This window comes from Lissotriton helveticus, chromosome 12 (assembly GCF_964261635.1).
Source record: "Lissotriton helveticus chromosome 12, aLisHel1.1, whole genome shotgun sequence".
NCBI classification, from domain to species: Eukaryota; Metazoa; Chordata; class Amphibia; order Caudata; family Salamandridae; genus Lissotriton; species Lissotriton helveticus.
Genome location: NC_136073.1, coordinates 126,175,000 through 126,195,295, shown reverse-complemented (window position 1 = coordinate 126,195,295; position 20,296 = coordinate 126,175,000). Strand labels below are relative to the sequence as shown.

The following is a 20,296-nucleotide window of genomic DNA, read 5'->3' as shown; positions in this document are numbered from 1 at the left end:
AGCCCTTCCCCCCTCACCTGTGCCCTTACTCTTCTCTGAAACACTCTACTTCCCATAATGCATTCGAAATGACTCATAGTAAAGTCCAAATTAGTTGCGTGACGATTTTTCAAGTCCAAAAACTTTTAAACAAATGACGGTGTATAAAGCATATGCTCAGTCCAAAGTTCATCGCAGCAAATGCCACTTTCTTCTGACCCATGAAAATAAACTTGCCTTGTGAATTTAGATGTTCCGCCTTGCATGTGAGGTAAACAACATTTCTTTCAGCATAGTCCTTTTATTGCTCAGTTCTTTGTTGGGTGCTAACCCAAAGGGGCATAATTTTATAAACATCATATATAAACGGGTTGCACACCTTTGCTTTTTGACAACTCTCTCCACAATTTTAAACTCCAATTATTTTAACCGTTGCGTGCTCATTGGCGTCGTGCCATGCCCACACTGCACGTGTAAAACTTAACAACAACAAATTTAGGTGCAACTTTCTGCCCCTAGCCATTGGCACAGCATTTTCGTTTGCATTTGCAACATTTTCTTTCTCCATATAACTTTCTCCACGATTTTTTGAGCAGAAAGTTGCACCTAAATTTGTTGTTGGAGTTTAAAATTGTGGAGAGAGTTGTCAAAAAGCAAAGGTGTGCAACCCGTTTATATATGAAGAGTATACATACTGCCAAGAAAAAGGTGTGCCCACCCAATTAAGATGTGGGCAGACCATAGGTTTAATTATGACGGAGACTACTCCGTCTCTGCCGTGATTAAACCCATCCCACTGCTGTGCAGAGTGAGGGCCGTCGGAGTCAGACCTCTAATTCCTCCGACCGAATTTAGATTGGCAAAATTAGAGGTCTGTTTTCACTTCCAGTCACCGTCATGAAAACCTTGATGGTAAGGGGCAGTGAAAACTGCTAAATGCTCACCTCAAAAGCACACTGCCATGGGAAAGGGACCATTTTCTTTTTAATTCCAAAAAAGAAATCCAGCTTCAGGATTTTCTTTTTGAAAATAAAACAGTTTGCTGCAGGGCTCTGTCAAGTCGATGTAGCCCTCCAACAAACTGTAAACTGTATTCACAGGAACTACTGTTAAAGAGGTTCCTGCCAATGCTTTAGGAATTACCACCAGCTTGCCGGTCATTTATAAATTAGACAGGCAGCACCTCCATCAGGGCGATGGAGTAATTTACTCATCGCCTTAGTTGGTACACCTTCTCCCTTTGTTGGTCAGAGGAAACAACTTAGGTGGAGAATGGAAGGAATATGGAGGGCAAGATGGGGAGAGGTAACAAAGGGTGAAATATCAATGTGGAAAGATTGGAGGAGAAGCACATGGGCGAGAAAGGAATGGGAGGAAGATACGATGGTGAGCATAACCCATAGGAGGGTGGGCCAGGAGAGTGGATGAGGGAGAAGCACGCAGATGACAATGAGCAACACGGAGTGCAGGGGAAGAGAAGAACATGAGGGAGGCATCTGGAAAACACATGCATTTTCATAGAGTGCATACCTGAATAGAAAAAATTGTCTTCACCCCAAAAAAACAAAAAGCGTAAGAAATGGAAACCTAGAAGCCAACCAATCAGAAAGACTGCTAAGAGGCAATGCTTCATGGGAGGGACAAACGCAAGATTGACAACCTGGGACACAAATAAGAAGCAGGCAAATAAGATTGACCATAAAGCCCATCAATGATGAGCGTTTGGCTAGCTCCAAGTCCTTGTATGTTCTTGGTAAGCCCACAATGTGTCTTTTACATTTGACCTAAAAATGGGCAGGCTGAATTTTCCTGTCTGTTGTCAAATTCTGTGTGCCTAGCAAAATTGAGTCGATGCAATTCCTGTTTTGAGATTTCTTTGCACAAATGCCATGTGTCTGTGACCTTGTAAGTAAGGCTTCCTTTAGAGTTGAAGTACAACATATCTGCTGTTACTTCCTCAGCCCACCATTATTTAACCTGATAAGTCTTCCTTTTCTCCTGACTTTCAGCTTGAACACAACATAGAGAATAATGAAGCCCCCAGTGAGGAGACGCATGGCACCTCTGCGTCTTGCGATAGACCCGAAATTCTTATGGTGTCGCAGGCGGTGTGTCTGGATGAAGAAAGAAAAGATCCGCCTACTACGGGCACTGAAGGCGCAAGCCCCATATAAGGAGCTGGACATAGAGATGTGCAAGATGGAGCTGCCAAAGAAAACCGAGGGCGAGGTTTGTATGAGGATAAGCACCTTCTAAGCTAGAACACAAAGGTGGATCTGAAGGCCTCTTAGAACTTTATTGGTCACAAAAAAGGGCATGCTGTGTTCTCACTACATCAAACAGCAGATATTACAAGTGGAGAGGAGAGAGATCTAGGAATGAGGATTATATACCCAGCACTGCCCTCTCACATGAGTAACTGTGAAAGTATACTATGACAAAAAAGCAGATTGAGAATTTTGATTCTCCAGCATGAATTATCTTTTAGAAGTTATTGTGCTTTTTTTTAATAAACCAGTCTGAGAATCCTCAGATATTTTAACTCCTTGGCTTCTAAGCCTTTTCCTCTAGAATGCTAAGCCCTTTGTTTGCTCTTTGGTGTATTTTGCGCTTATACCTGTTTAACTTTTTTTCCACATAACATGAACAGAACATATAACTTGTATTTGTAAAGTGCCGTTCACCCACGGGTATCTTGGTGCTGAATAACAGATGTTTATTGTTACCCCGTAAGGTATCCATGCCAAATGTCTTTTTTTTCCTAACACCTGAGTATTCTAAAGGTACCCATGGTTTGTGGATTTCCTTGGAGAGGACTGAGAAAATTGCCAGAACATAGCTAAAGTTTGTGTGTGTGTGTGTGGAGGGCTGTTTAGTGGGAGAGGTTTGCAAAAAATGGGGTGGGGGGGGTGTTAAGTGCTTCGGTAGAATGCCCGTTTTTTACCACAGTTAATGCATTTTTCTAAGAGCTAGTCAATTTTTAAAATAATTTTTGTGGTTTCAACCTACTTGCTGTTTGGTGGAAACAGGTGCAAAACTCATGGAAGATGCCAAAAAGCCGTACATTTTTAAAAAAGAGACTACGTTCCTCATTCAGCAAGAGTTCATTTGTGTAGATTCCCCAAGCACTTCCCAAAGAAACTAACTGATGAAAAAAAATATGAAAAAAAATGAACACTAGTAGGAAGAATCAGCCATTTGTAACTTCATTTTCTTCTGTAACTTTTATCACAATGGTCGTTTTACAAACGCAATACACCATTATGTCTGACAGACCATTCAGGTCACAGAGATATATTAGGTTTGTAGATTCCCCAAAACATGAGATGCCCAGAGCAAAAAACTGAGCTGCTCCTTACAATGATTTTTCATTGTGTACAGACTATACAGAAATTTGTATGGTAAAATGAAAATAATGAAAAAATGGGTATGAAAGAAACCTATGTATTTCTGAAATGTGCACAAGATACTGAGTTTAAGAACAGTGATTATTTGTACACATCCGTAATATGGGGCTACCCATAGTATTCATTCGATACCCCATAATTTACGGGTGCGCTTCGACTGATTCCTGTGCTCGCCGACAATACTTCCAGTGACCCGACAGTTAGACTACTTAGACCGTGTGATCTCTGATCACAATGCGCATATTCTGACTCTCCAATGGTGACTGCCTTACCTGCCAGTCCCCATCTGGAAGCTGCAGCGGGAATGTTTGGAAGTCCCGGTCTTCCAGCATTACCAAACAAACCGTATCGAAGACTATTTTGCGAACAACGCCAACAATGCGTCCACCAGGACACTGGAGTGGGATGCCTTCAAAGTTGTCATCAGGGGGGCCTGCATCAGGCAGATAGCAGGAGTCCGCAAGATGCTCGACCCAAACCTGCTGAAAGCAGAGCAGGAGTTGTTGGCTTTGCCGAAGGCAGCAGAAGCGAGCCTAGCGACCCCAGCTCGAATCGTGGAAGCCAAGTTGATGTACGCGGAAGGGCTAGCAGGCCTCCGTAGATAGAATTTCAAACTATATTCACTCAAGAAGCACAGGCAGGGGGACAGATCAGGAGCACTTCTAGCCTGGCTTGCCCGCCAGAACCAGGACATACGTCCAATTACTGAGATCAGAAGCCCAGGGGACAACATCGTTACTTCACAGGTGGAGATCCTGGCACTTTTTCAGAATTACTACACAGCGATATACAGAAGCCCCGCACAGGACACTGAGGCACAAATTGCCCCAAGTCCCAGACGAGGGTAGGGATCTCCTTGAAGTAGAGATTACAACCTCAGATGTGAAACTAGCGATACGGGCCCTAGCACGGAATAAGGCCCGTGGACTAGATGGCCTGCCCCTAGAATACTGCAAAGTCTTTGCCACATTACTGGCGCCAAAACTGGTGGACATGTATGAGGTGGCATTGGAGGAGGGGATGTTACCTGCCTCATCACGAGAGTCCCTTATAGTCTCAATTTTGAAGCCTGAATGTGACGCGACACAGCTGACCTCGTACAGGCCTATAATATTACTGTTCTCTGACTGTAAGATCCTAGGTAAGATCCTGGCAGACCGATTGAGCTCACTACTCCCGCCGCTAATACACCCGGACCAGAATGGGTTTGTGCCGAGTAGGAACACCTCTCAAAACATTCGTAGAATTTTTCATGTCCAGGACCGGGCACCAGGTTGCTACCCCAGGGTGGCGTGCTGATCCTGGACCTGGAAAAAGCATTCGACACCCTGACCTGGCCCTACTTATTCGGGACACTGCAACGGATGGGGCTGCGACCCACCTTCAGAGCACAAGTGCAGCTACTATACACGAACCTTACATCAAGGGCGCGGTTGGGCAAATAAATATCACCTCCCTTCCAGATTGAGAGCGGCACCAGGCAGGGGTGCCCACTCTCCCCTCTGTTATTTGCCCTTGCCATGGAGGCTCTTGCGATATGACTACGCCAGAAGGGTAAAGCGTGGGGCATTCCGATAGCAAGCACTACACATGAATTGTCTCTTTATGCAGACGATCTGCTACTATACATACGGGACATCACAGAGGACCTCAGCCCCATATGGGACACGCACTCAGGCTTTACGACCGCAGTAGGGCTGAAGGTCAAATGGGCAAAATCAATAGTGTACCCTCTGATCCCAGATCTCCCTCCCCCCGTCCCCAGATGATAAAGGTTGGAGTCTCGAACATCACCTGGACGGCCAGCGCCTGCGAGACCTCGGAATTAGACTGTTCGAGGCATGTGGGCTGCTGAATTCATATCTGTGCATAGATCGCCGCCTAGTATTGGGTCCGGATGATTGCACTTTGTTGTCTTGGAAGAGTCTTCGAAGTATCACGAGATAGGTGACTCCTCCCCTGGACTACAGTGCGCATGGGCATCTTCTCCATCCTCAGATTGTTTTTTTCCACCATTGGGTTCGGATGCTAACTCCAAAACTCCAACTTCGGAATCGAAAACAAAACTTTCTAAAGGCCAAAAGGCCTTTGGCTTCGACGGTATTGTTCTCGTTCGCTACCTCTCTACTCGATTCAGCTTTCCATCTCCCATCGGTCGTCGACGCGGGCCGTTGGGCCTTTTTGACGCCACGTGAGCCGACCGTCGATGGAAAGAAGCCCTTTTAAAAGGTGCCCACAATGCCACTCCAAGTTCCCACATACTGACAAACACTCAGTATGCAACAAGTGCCTTTCCCCAGACCATAGGGAAGAAACCTGCCAGGCCTGCGCCCAGTTTCGGTCAAAGAAAACCATACGGATCCGACGGGCCGCCAGGCAAGAAATGCAGCGACAGGCACCGGAACCGGACAACATCTTTGATGATGACCAGGAACTACCGGACGCTCAAGACTCGGACCTAGAGATCGTCACCGTCGAGGACTACTCGGACTCTGATGACGAGATCCCGCCGGGGCAAATCGTGAATACACAGCCCCCGGCACCAATAAGCCCGTTACCTAAGGCTCCGGACGAGGCATCGCCAAAAGGCCTTAGCCAAGATCATAAAAATCTTTCGCCAGCCCCGCCATCCGGCTCGGCTCCAAAATTGAAACCGAAAGCGAAACCTCCAGAGACCCCAGGGCCCAGTAACACCATCCCGAAGAAGGTTCCAGAGCCAAAAAAAGTTGTTGACCCGAAGGGCGTCGTACCGAAGAAGGCCGTACAGCCAAAGAGCGTCGAGCCAAAAAAGACTGTCGACCACAAGAAGGCCGTTCAGCCAAAACACATCGACCCCAAAGAGGGAGTCTAACCAAACAGGGGCTCGCCGAACCGAAGAAAGTCGCCAACCCAAATAAGCCTACCGGTCCAAAATCCATCGACCCGTCAGACCGCCGACAAAAAGTGGGCCGTAGCAACGCCGGAAAAACCTGCCGACCCGAAGATAAGTGCTCCGAAGACACCCGTCGATCCGAAGAAAAACGTCGACTCGGCAAAGAACACTCATCCCAAAAAGCCCACGGAGCACAAAAAACGTGTCGACCCGAACGTTCCAGTCGACCCCGAATCACTTGTCGACCCCGAACAAGGGCCCAAGCCGAAAACCAAAAAAGCACCGAAAGTCGTCGAAAAAGAAAGTGTTACCAAACCAAAGAAGTCTAACACTCAACCTAGGACTGTAGAGGAAGAACTCTTCCACCCAGATCCAACAGACGACCAGGCTAAAATATCCATCAATCCAGACACTGGTAAAGTTACCATCCTGCACCGAAAGAAGAGGCCTTTGGACTCTGGCTCACATTCCCCTATTCCATTAAAGAACAAGCATTTACAATGCAATGGTTTCGCCTTTTGAAAAGTTTGAGCTATTGGGATTGTAAATGACAAAATTTGTATTTATGTGTTGGTTTTCAAAACAGATAAATTAATGGCATTGTCATTTACAATGCCAATAGTTTAATCTCTGGCAAATGCCATACAAAAACACACAGACCCACACACTGCATACTCTGCTGGGGCCGCAAGGCGCAGCCACTCAACTCATGCACAACACTGTCTAGGGGCTGCCACGTGCCCATGTACAACACAGCACACTATGCAGGAGCAGTCACTCACCCTACAGGTAACACTATATATTGTGCTGGGGCAGCAAGGTGCAGCCAATCACCTCACGCACAACACTGCACACGAGTGCAGAGAAAGGCAATCACCCCGTGGGCAACACTGTATACTGTGCTGGGTCAGCACAGTGCAGTTATCCACTCCATCCACAATACTGCCGAATGTGGAGGGAAAGGAGGCTTCAACCATTCAGCCCACACATAACACTGTACAATGTGCAAATAGCAAGGTGCAGCCACTCACTCCATGCACAACACTGTACACTGATGGGGCATCAAAGGTGCTGTCACCTCCCCCCGCCCTGCTCCCCCCACACGCACACAATACTGCACCCTGTGCAGGAGCGGCAATTCAAATTAAGCCAAAACTGCACCCTCCCTCTGCACGATACTGCAGAATGTGGAGGAACAGGAGTGTTGACCAGCAAGCTGCAGGCACCCACCCCAGGCACAGCATAGCACCGTTTGCAGGGTCGCCATTTGCCTCATGCACAGCACTGCACAATACACATGGGCAGCAAGCTGCAGGCACCCACCCCAGGCACAGCACCGTTTGCAGGGACCCCATACACCTCATGCCCAGCACTGCACAATACGCTGGGGCAACAAGCTGCAGGCACCCACCGTAGGCATAGCACTGCACGGTTCACCCTATTTCCAATGTACCAAAAGATTGCCTTTATCTGCAGGGTTCACAGCTATACAACGATGTTTCCCCTTCCTCTAGTATGGTCGCTGATCACGGAGGAGGAAGAGAGTCACGGTGAAAGGCAGAGGGCTGGGAGACCGGACATAGAAGTGGGAGGAGTGGAAAGGTGGAGCTATGGAGAAAGAAGGCAGATGCCTTTAGAGGATAACAAATATATTGGAAACGTTGTGAAAGAAGTAACAATTAGGGTACGAAGGGGGGGGGGGGAGGGAGGCGCAGCGGCAGAACCAGAAGTTAGAGGCAACCGAGATATAGACTATAGTTTTAACAACTCATTGGTGTGAGTAATTGTTTAGTTTTCTTTTGCAGCCTGGTGTATGTACAACATTACAAGAAATTGATACCAGACTTACCTTAGATGTGACACTATTACATCACGAAAGGAACAGAGCCAGTGGGGAAAAAGGAGCAAGCAGGTTAGAGAGAAAGGGGAGTAAATGAGGGGTAGAGTAAGTGAGAGCAGTATAGAGAAGGTACAGCAAAACGCAGGATAAGAGAGAAGATATGAGGTGTAAAGAAGTAAAAACATTGGTGTACAGAGAAAAGAGAAGTAACAAACACCACAACTCGCACACACCTTCCCCACACCCAGCATCTCACATACCGACACAGCTTTCTTCTCCTCCCGCCACTGCAGTAGGATAAAACAAGCAGAGGCAGCATGGCCGCTGGAGAGCGAGGGAGGGGAGGGGTGGGGGCCCGGGGGAGTGGCAGAGCGTGACGGAGGAGGGCAGAGAGAAGGGGGGGAGGCCAGCGGAGCCGAGCAGCTCCTGAAGGCAGCCACGCACAACATAAAGACGACACATAAAGAAGGCACAAAGACGACAGCCACGCACGAAAACCGGAGCATACATATTTAAGAGATAAGATATGAGGTGTAAAGAAGTAAAAACATTGGTGTACAGAGAAAAGAGAAGTAACAAGCACCACAACTCTCACACACCGTCCCCACGCCCAGCATCTCACATACCGACACAGCTTTCTTCTTCTCCTCCCGCCGCTGCAGTAGGATAAAACAAGCAGAGGCAGCATGGCCGCTGGAGAGAGAGAGAGGGGGGGAGGGGTGGGGGCCCGGGGGAGCGGCAGAGCGTGACGGAGGAGGGCAGGGAGAAGGGGGGAGGCCAGCGGAGCCGAGCAGCTCCTGAAGGCAGCCACGCACAACATAAAGACGACACATAAAGAAGGCACAAAGACGACAGCCACGCACGAAAACCGGAGCATACATACCGGGCAAAGACGGAAGACGGAGACGACAGCCACACACGAAAACCGGAGCATACATACCGGGCAAAGACGGAAGACGGAGACGACAGCCACGAGCCAAGCACGACATAACACGGAGACCACAGGCAACAGAAATAGCGCAGCTCATCCGTGCAACCAACACCTTCCAAAATGACAAAAACATGGCTTGAAAAAAAAAAAAAAAAACACCGCCCACCGCCGCATGACGTGGGCAAAAGCCTAAAATTCTCGGGAACGCCCACGAATCTGCTCCGGCTATGACGGACAGATCTCTGTTCCAATGGCTAGCCTCCATTTATGGAGCTAGCCAATGGAATAGAGGGGCGGTGACCAAGCCACATACTGTTGACATTAGATTTCGACTGCGCCGAAAAGCTGCACAGTGCGCAGCTTTCGACCGGCGAAACCTAAAAAGTACTTTGGGACTTCTCCCTCTAGACCCTTCATTCCTTTTCAGCCTCTCTTGTCTACTACACCCTTTAATCCTTACCTTCCTTACTCTCCTTCTCACCATGGAGACAATGAGGGTAACACAGGGGATGAGCCACAACCTCAATATGATTTCCCACAAGATCCTCAACCACAAGAGGAGCCAACAGACCCTTGCAACACCCACCCCATCCCTGATGTACCATCTTATCCTACTAAGCCGTCACCTACAGATGACACTGTAGTCTTCAATCAGCTGATAGGCAGGGCAGCACAATTCGACAATGTAGATATGCATAATGACCCTGTTGAGGAAGACTTCTTGTTTGACACCTTCCCCACTTCAGAAAAAAGTGTTAGAACACTTCCCATGTTAAAAGGAGTTCTGAAACATGCACCTGACATATTTAAGGATACATCCAGGGCACGCGTAATCAACCCCAGAATAGAAAAGAAGTATAGGGCAGCTCCTACAGACCCAACTTACATCAGGGGACAGTTACCACTAGACTCACTGGTAGTGACTAATGCACGTAAACGGGCCAACTCCCAAACAGGGGAAGCACCTCCTCCTGATAAAGAGTCAAAAATACTGAAGGCATCAGGAAAACTGGAGCAGCACAAGCCTCCAATTCATGGAGAATTGCTAATACACAAGCCCTACTGGCTTGTTACGACAGGGCGCATTATGATCAACTCGAAACCCTAATAAAACACCTGCCTGAGCCCTTTAAAGCACAAACTGATGACCTCATACAAGAGGGTACATTTATCACAAATGCCTCCATCAAATGCGCGCTTGACGCAGCAGACACCGCAGCTAGGTCAATTAACACTAGCGTCTTATTACGCAGACATGAATGGCTGCGTATTTCCGGATTTAAGAATGAGGTGCAGTCCACCATTCTTAACCAACCTGTCAATCAAGATTTCCTATTTGGCCCTGCTGTGGACACCATTTTGGATAAAATGAAAAAAGACACAGAAACCGCAAATTCAATGGGGACATTGCAATTTTAACAACACAGAGGCTCCTTTCGGCGCTCCTCATACAGGGCAACTACACGAGGAAATACCTCGCAAACATCTGCCTCATACAAAAGTAATACACAAGGTTCCTTCAACAAGAACACAAACAGAGGAGGTTATAGAGGCAACAGTAATAAGGGGAGAGGACGTGGAGGCAATAACAATAGAGCCTCCACTGCCACAAAACAGTGACTTTGTTACGCTGCCTCCAGACCACATAACACCAGTCGGAGGCAGACTCCAACAGTTCCTACCTGTCTGGCATGCAATTACCACTGACGGGTGGGTGAGAGAAATTATCCAGTTTGGTTATTGCCTAGAACTGACTTCTACACCGCCAAACATACCACCCAGACATCGTCCTATGTCCACGGAACACATCACCCTGCTACAACAAGAGGTGAAATACATGCTGGAAAAGGGGGCCATAGAGCCAGTCCCTTTCCACCAGCAAGAGACAGGAGTATACTCCCTATACTTCCTAATCCCCAAGAAAGACGGCTCCCTCAGACCAATATTGGACCTCAGACCCCTAAATCAATATATACTATCGGAACACTTCCATATGATCACACTACAGCAAGTGCTCCCGTTGCTCCAACAAGGAGATTTCCTAGCAACACTGGATCTCAAGGATGCGTATTTTCACATACCCATCCATCCAGCCCACAAAAAATACCTCAGGTTCACAATAGAAGGTCAACACTACCAATTCAAGGTTTTGCCCTTTGGGGTTACCACGGCTCCAAGAGTGTTTACAAAATGCTTAGCGACAGTGGTTGCACACATCAGGAGGCAACACATCCATGTGTACCCCTATCTGGACGACTGGCTAATACACGCGAAATCGTACCAACAGTGCGCAGCACACACATCTCAAACACTTCAATTGCTTCACAGTCTAGGGTTTTCTATCAACTACCCAAAATGGCATCTGCAACCATCCCACACACAGTAGTACCTGGGAGCCACTATAAATACCTCAGTGGCAAAAGCATATCCAAACTCAGCACGGATAGCCAGCATGCAGATACTCATTCGCAAATTCCTGCCACAACACTCTCTGCCAGCTCGAATATTTATGCAGCTCATAGGCATGATGGCCTCCTGCATATTCATTGTCCCCCATGCCATACTCCAGATGCGCCCATTGCAAGAATGCCTAGCACGGCAATGGAACCAGGCTCGAGGACAACTGAAAGACCTAGTGTTGGTAGACAGTTGCGCTCACAACTCTCTGCAGTGGTGGAACCCACTAAACCTTTCCAAGGGGCGACGGTTCCAAGAGCCGGTTCCACAACTACTACTGACAGCGGATGCATCACTGACAGGCTGGGGAGCCCATCTTCTTCAATACACAGTACAAGGGCTCTGGTCAACCAAACAGAAAAAGCTACACATCAACCAACTAGAATTGCTAGCAATATTCCTAGCCCTGAAAGCATTTCAGAAATACCTGTACAGCAAGACGGTGTTGATCCGGACGGACAACATGACCGCAATGTACTATATCCAGAAACAGGGAGGAACACACTCTCCACAGCTGTCCCATCTGGCACAAAGCATATGGAAGTGGGCCATTCCAAAAAACATTTTTTTCCTAGCAGAACACCTTCCAGGCAAGGATAATCAGATTGCCGACCTGCTCAGCAGGCACAGCCAACAACTATACGAATGGGAGATTCACCCCCAAGTTCTCCAGCCATTCTTCAAAGAGTGGGGTCACCCAGAGATAGACCTGTTTGCCACAAAAGAAAACTCGAAATGCCAGTACTTTGCCGCCAGGTTCCCACATCCGTTGTCACAGGGCAATGTGATATGGATGAACCGGTCAGGCAGATTTGCGTACGCTTTTCCCCCAGCACCACTGATCCCGCTGGTGGCACGCAAACTGCGACAACACTCACTCACACTAATCCTGGTTGCTCCCACATGGGCGAGACAACCGTGGTACACAACGTTCCTAGACATTTCAGTGGTTACTCATCAAAGACTGTGCCTTGCTCCACATCTTCTAACTCAGAACCATGGAGAAATAAGACACCCAGATCCCAATCAGATGAACCTAGCGATCTGGCTCCTGAGGTCTTAGAGTTCGAATACCTTAACTTGCCCCCAGACTGCATGAACATCATTAGGGAGGCAAGATGACCAACCACACGAGCGGGCTATGCAGCTAAATGGAAAAGATTTATTATTTACTGCAACAATAACCAAATCAACCCATTAGACGCTTCCATACAAAACATTATATGTTACCTGCTGCATCTACAAAGATGTAACTTAGCATACTCTTCTATACGACTACACCTCGCTGCCATAGCAGCATACCTTCAAAACAGGCAACACCTTTCACTGTTTAGAGTACCAGCAATCAAAGCCTTCATGGAGGGTTAGAAAAGGGTGGTCCCTCCACAACACCCCCCTTCCCCAGTCTGGAATCTAAATCTAGTACTTACCAGGCTTATGGGCCCTCCTTTCGAACCTCTACACTCATGCGAACTACAATTCTTAACGTGGAAGGTTGCATTCTTGGTTGCCATTACCTCACTCAGAAGAGTGAGCGAATTACAAGCATTAACAATCCAAGAATCTTTCATGCAAGTACATGCCAACAGGGCGGTTCTTAGAACCAACCCTAAGTTCATGCCTAAGGTTGTATCCAACTTCCATATCAACCAATCAATAGAACTGCCAGTATTCTTTCAAAATCCACAGGCAGTAGCTGAAAGAGCCCTGCACACACTAGAAGTGAAAATAGCCCTACTTTATTACATAGACAGAACTAAATCATTTAGGAAGACAAAACAACTATTTGTTGCTTTTGCACCACAACACAAAAGAAATCCTATTTCAAAGTCAGGAATAGCCAGATGGATAGTTAAATGCATTCAAATATGCTATCAAAAGGCAAAACGCACTTTAACCGTCCCCCCAAGAGCACACTCTACAAGGAAAATGGGGACATCCATGGCTTTCCTAGGAAATATTCCTCTTGAAGACATTTGCAGGCAGCCACATGGACCGCCATACACACTTTCACAAAACACCACTGTGTAGACGTGCAAGCAAAACAGCAAGCTGCTGTAGGCCAAGCTGTCCTCAAAACCTCTTTTTCAAACTGCTGCAGCTGGCACAGGTAGCCACCGCTAGAGGAGATACTGCTATACAGTCTATGCACAGATATGAATTCAGCAGCCCACATGCCTCGAACGGAATATGCTACTTACCCGTATGCATCTGTTATTGGCATGTAGGGCTGCTGACATTCATATCGCCTCCCCTCCTCCGCTGGTGCCTGTCGCAGCTGCAGCATTATCTTTGGCATGGCCATCTCTTACTTTCCTATCTCCATCTCTGCCACAGTGGCGAAAAACAGCAGGCAGCTGTAGGACAGGCTGTTCTTAAAACACTTTTTCAGACTTCTGCAGCTGGCACAGGCAGCCGCCGTTAATGGAAGGACTGCTATGTATTCTATGCTATAGATATGAATTCAGCATCCCACATGCCTCGAACTGAATATGCTACTTACCAGTATGCATCTGTTCTTGGCATGTAGGGCTGCTGACATTCATATCGCCTGCCCTCCTCCCCGGTGCCTGTAGCGGCTGCAGACTCTTCTTGCATTTCATCTTAAGCATGGCCATCGCTTACACTAATACACTCCATCTTTGCCACAATGGCTAAAACCAATCTGAGGATGGAGAAGATGCCCATGCGCAATGTAGTCCAGGTGAGGAGTCACCTATCTCGTGATACTTCGAAGACTCGTCCAAGACAACAAAGTGCAATCATCCGGACCCAACACTAGGCGGCGATCTATGCACAGATATGCAGGCCTATTGAGTGATAGAAAAAGTGGGAGGGGGTGGGGGGTAGGGGTTACCACATGATTGAAGACCTCTTGCAGAATGGGGAGATTAAGGGCTACATGTATCAAATATTTTTTATGTTCACAATTGGGGCGATTCTCAGAATCGGGCCGTTTGCGAATGCAAAAAAAGCTTTTCACATATATAAAACCCTATTTTGCATTTCGGTAAACTGTTACCGAATTGCAAAATGGGTTTGCGATTCGTTATTTGGAAGGGGAGTGTTTAGGGCGTCCCTTCCAAATACCAAATTGTAACGGTATGTAGGAATGTTTTGTGACCATGAATGCAGTTACAAAATATTCGCAATCTACCTCCAACTTCAAGTTGGTGGTAACCCATTCTCATAGGGAAGAGGTCCCCAAGGGACCCTTCCCCTTTGTGAATGTATGCAAAAACATTTTTTAAGAGCAGGCAGTGGTCCTAAAACCACTTTCTACTCTTTAAAAATGAAATGTAAACTTTTCATTTTGTAAAGCATCCCGTATTTCTTTAAGGAAAACGTAATGCTTTCCAACAAAATAAGATTGCTTTATTTAAAAGCAATCATGGACATGGTGGTCTCCTGACCCCAGCAGGCCACCATCCTCGTGATTTTAGTAATTCCTAGGGGGGTTACAAATTGCGACCTACCTCATAATTATTGATGAGTTAGGTCGATGTGCGGCCTCCTAGAAATCGCTAAATTAAACTCTAGTAGTTTCATACGTTTGTAATATTGATTACCTAATAGCGATTCCCTGAAAATCACAATTAGGTAACAGCTATCACAAATGTTGATACATTTGGCCCTAAGTCTTAACCAATGCAAATCTAAGTATCGGTTGAGAGAAGCAGATACACTGGGTAAAGCAAGGGGAAATAAAAGGGGGGCGGGACATAAAAGACCAGTTCCCATTGAACAAATGACAGGAAACCGTAAAAGTAGGGTACAGTGGCTTGACTATAAAAGTTACTGAAAATGGCCACTACATCAGAGGATTAGACATACAGAGAACAGTAGGATAAATGCCTAAATACCCCAAAAAATGTAGTCACTTTTTAGAGGAGGGCCATTTCCATCTTCTTAGGGACTTGACCCTATTAGCCTATAGTTCATTCCATTCCTGATCTGAGATCAAAGCACTCAGATTGGTTTCCTTCAATGTTTGTTCCTCATTACTTTTACCGGTGAGGGTACGTAGAGTGGATCCGGCTTTTTCGGGTGCCTATGGCTAGACCCCCAGTAGATGTTTTCACCAGAGAGGATTTAAAACTTAACTCTCTGCTTCACTGTTATTCCACAGCTCGATTGCAAGGCAGAAGTGGTTTAGGGCCAGATGGACGACGTGCAAAATAGCACCACGCAAATTGCGAGTCTTTTGTGACTCGCAATTTGCGAGGCGCTATTTTGCATGTACAACAGTGTGTTTAACGCTGTTTGCGATTCCCAATGGGGTTGCAAATTGAGAGGCTCATGATTATTGAGCCTCTCACAATTTGCGAGCCCATTGGGAATGACAGGCCCTCCCAGGGATGGTGACCTGCTGGGGTCAGCAGACCACCATGTCTGGGACCTTAAAGGAAAACGGGATGCATTAAAAAAAAAAAAACGAATGAAACATTTTTGTTTCATTTTTAAGGGCAGGCAGTGGCCTCCGAGACCACTGCCTGCTCTTAAAAAATATTTCCCCACATACTCTCAAAGGGGAAGGGGGCCCTTGGGGGCCCCTTCCCCTTTGCGAGTGGTTTACCACCTACTTGAAGTAGGCAGTAAACTGCAAGTGTTTTGCAGCCGCAAATGCGTTCGCAAAACTTTAGTACATAGCATTTTGACTCGCTATTAGGAAGGGACACCCCCTTCCTAATAGTGAGAGTCTCAAATGCTAATGTGCCAGTCAGTGACTAGCAAAATAGCATTTGTACATGCTATTACCCTTTTTTGAGGCTGCAAACGTTTGCACGTTTGCGGCCGCAAAAAAGGGTCGTACATCTGGCCCCAAGTTCAGGAGCATGATGTTACAGCTGTATAGCTTTAACCTTACACTGGGCCTTCTTAATGCAGTATTTTTTGATTATGGTGCCTTTGAGCAGAACTGTTGCTTGTCAACGTTTTTGAAGTCCATATTTCTGATTTCAGAAGATATTACTTCTGCCAACAGCACTAACAAAGAACAAAATACGGCTAGTCTGACGAGTGTTGCACATATTTAAATTTTTATGGGTACAAGCATGAAGGAAAAACATAACGACCAGAGTTCCCTGGTTAGTAAGGAAAACCCAGCCAGGACTCTTTATCAGGGTTTCTTGTAGGTGTGGGTAGAATACATTGCATCAGTGTTTACACATTGAAGCAGGCAGACAAGCAGTTCCTGTCATGGCCAGCACTAGTGAAAACTATCAAAATGATTAGGCACCCTTTCTGAGGGGATGCTAAAACTTCTGAAGATTTTCTGAAAATTAAAACTGAGTGAGACCCACAAAGCTAAAAAATCACTGCCATTCTCCTCTGTTTCAACATTGTACCAATAAAATTAGAAAGCTTAAAGAATATAAACTAAATGTAGTAGCAGATAAGAGAATCTTCTATTGTTAAAACTAGGCTGACTTGGTTGCGCCAAAGTGCCAAGAAGGATGTTCCTCGTTCTACCAATCCGGCGAGAAGTAGCAACAGGCATCAGCTGGGTGTACCCTGCGCATCCAGTCTTACCACTTCTTGATCCCTCTAGTCTATCATGTTAGTTGATTGTTTTTTTTTTTAAATTACTCCAGAAGTACAATTGGTCATGAGCTTTTAAGAGAGCTTATATTTATGTGCCGGTAAACCACAAACATTGGACGTTATTAAGAATTTCAAGCAAAAAGTAACAATACTATTACTACCCTTTAGGCTTCACACACCACCTAAGACAGTGGTTGTTAACCTTTTCACTTTTGTGGACCCCCAATTAAACATTACTCTAATCCATGGTCCCCCTGCCCAGGTGAATCATTATTGGATTCTGGAGACCCCTATTGAGTCGTTGCTGGAAGTCGGGGACCCCCAGTAATTCATTATTGGAATCCAGGGACACCCACTGAGTCAGTATTGGAATCCGGGGACTCCCGTCTAAGCAGTTTCGATGATTTGAACTGCAAAAAAAAATACAGATTCAAGCATTTGTACAACTTATTAAATATTTTATTTAAAGCACGTTATATAAAAATAAGTAAATATTTCGATTTTAATGGGAAGGTTGGAGCTTTTCCATTACTACTATATTCTCTTTGATACACTTGTGCTGCTCCCACAAATCCAATTAAGGATACCAACTTCATTTTTAGTCTCTAGTTTCAAATTCCTACTACTATGCAGAGAGTTTAAAATTTTAAATGTTACATTTGCTTTATTTCTATATCTATATTACTATGTAATTTTCTAAGCAGTCGTGGACCCACTAAGTGGGCTTTGCGGACCCCTAGGGATCCCTGGACCACAGTTTAAAAAACACTGACCTAGAATATTCACGAAATACCTAGCCACTGAAGCCGCCTGCCTTAGAAGACATGGGTCCCACATGTATCCTTACTGAGATAACTGGTTAGCAAATATAGATTTGTGTGAGTTGTGATAGGTGCATGGAGCACACTATTCCACATTGTAACATTTGCGATTAACAAAGAAATCGCATGTAGTTTCTTAAGAATCCTGTTTCTACACCCATCCCTCACTACAACCCTAATGCAGGGAGTGCAATGCTGCAGGTTTTTGGGACTTATGTTGTCCTCTGTGTGCAAGTGTTTGTATATATCACACAGTGGCGTTCGCCACTGTGTAGTTCTAGTTAGGTCAAAGCTTCCAAATGTGGAGTGTTTTTGTTTCACTTATACATTTAACCTCATGTGACTAGTCTTCATGGCAGTTTTGAAATAAAGAAGTCATCCACCTCTACTCCTTCAAGGAAAGTTTTACTCTGATCGGTTAAGCTCTGGCCAAGAAAAGGGCAGTCCTAAAATGTTGTCTGGTGTTAATTCCAATAGGAAACTGCTCTAGGCATACAACAAAATCGCTGAACCGAATTAAACCAAATTTGATAGAAAGTTAGCATGTTAATTAGAAAGTGTGCTTTTTGTGATTTGGTGTAGACCCTTTTGTCATTTTTCGGGAAGAGATGCTGCTGTTGGGCATTAAGAGGTTCAAAATGTAGGTGTATCTGGACAGTTGGTCTCGCGGGAAAAAAAGGAAAAAGAAAATGCAAGAAAGTAGCTCATGAGAGATTTTAATTGTTAGCTGGCCATGGGGGTTGGGGTTTAAGGTCTGTCCAGAGTCCTAAATGTAGCAGTGCTCCACTTCAAAGTGATTTATAGAACACTGGCATTGTAAGGATGGCTCTAAGGTTGTAGGCCGCTTTGTCCCTGTCAGGTATGTGTGTAGTCTACTTTATCAATTTACAGAAGTTTGCCGATAGGTCCTGGCAGAGATGTCTTCTTAATGGAAAATGCATACCTATCCGTCTCAACCTCTTTACTTTAATTTACGGGTGATGTAAACCCTTTAAGGTGAATAGTAAATCGGCCACAAGTGTTGCATGTTGAGTTACGTCAAGTGCACAAACCCTATAAGATGCTGTCACAATGACAGGATGATTCAATGAGTGAAGTCCTCCATGATGTAATTTGAGATGTCAGTGCTGTCACCAATGATTTCAATTAACATGTTATGAATGATGAAACATGATGGCATAAGCGGTGCAGGGTGGGGGCACAAGTTGTAGTTATCGCAGTAAACTATAAATGGTGAATTTTAGTGTTTTTTTAACATTAGTTGTCTTATTTCAACACATAACTATAACATCATGTTAACGTTTGTATGTTTTTTTAGTGCATATATATATATATATATATGCACTTTTTTACTTTTTTATAGAATATTGGCAATATGAAGCATTTATTGGAAACAATTGAAATACTTTGGTCCGTGGTACACTTTAAGACTTGCACCCCTTCCTCAGTCAAGAATAATACATTTCACCACAGTTATTATATGTGGCACCATCTGGCTTCCATTAGAATACACAATGCTACTATAGCAACATATAGAAAATCTGGTACAGAGGTCTTCTTCTGCGCATTTGATAATTAGCTGATGGGTTTGTATTTTTAACCAATGCATTCTGCTGATTAAAGTTTTTTTCTTCCTCCAAAGGAATTATATATTTTTGTATTACATTTGCAAAGACAGCAAGCGAACAGAATGCTTTAGAAATGAATTGTAAAAATAGTAGCAGATTTTCACTAATGGTTTCTCGACCTACTTACCTACAGACTTCCTCTACAGAAGCACAAAAGGCACTTCACATACCTTGTTAAATGGGCAATACGTTACTACAGTGGGGAAAATAAAATATTTCAGAATAGGAGAAAAACAGACCTTAGCTTACAAAACTTCAGGAAAAGGGCCTACCTTCTTTCAAGCGTGCTGCACGTAAGCAAATCATTTTTTATTTGATTGGATATTATTTTTTATCTACTACTGGATGCGTGCCAAAACAAACCTTTCTAGTAATCACGTACAGGGAATCTGCAAAGAGCTGGCATGGAGTTTATATACACACTTTAATAAGGCATTACTGTTTACATGCAGAACAGGTGTTCCTCAACAACTTATTTAGATGACTCATTGTCATTATTTTATGCCATCCTGAGTAAAACCTGTTTAAAGCTTGTGGCAGTGAAGTTATTTGTCTGTAACAGTGGCTCGTTCTTTGTTAATTTTGTATATTCATTTGCAACCCTCCACCTTCACCAGTGCACTACTAAGAGCCTAAGCTGCTGCTCGAATACATCTGAAATGGTGGCTTTGGCCAGTATTAAGTGTTTTGCACATTCATTGGCTCGATCAAAAACATTTCCTACAGTGGATGGTCTACTACAGTGAAATGTCTACACATGTAAAACTCAGAAAGGATTCCAAGACTGTTTGAAAATCTTTTAAAAATGCAGATTCAG

General features: G+C 45.2%; 1 protein-coding gene across 4 annotated transcripts in view; it reads left to right on the top strand.

Moving 5' to 3' along the window:
- The window catches only part of QTMAN (queuosine-tRNA mannosyltransferase), a 140,982-nt gene that overhangs the window by 83,312 nt on the left and 37,374 nt on the right, over nt 1–20,296 (top strand). For all 4 annotated transcript variants that reach the window (XM_078671406.1, XM_078671402.1, XM_078671404.1 and 1 more), the window contains one exon: nt 1,989–2,208. In XM_078671406.1, the coding sequence (XP_078527532.1) occupies nt 2,011–2,208 (198 nt within the window). In that variant the 5' untranslated portion in view covers nt 1,989–2,010. The remainder of the gene's footprint in view (nt 1–1,988; nt 2,209–20,296) is intronic.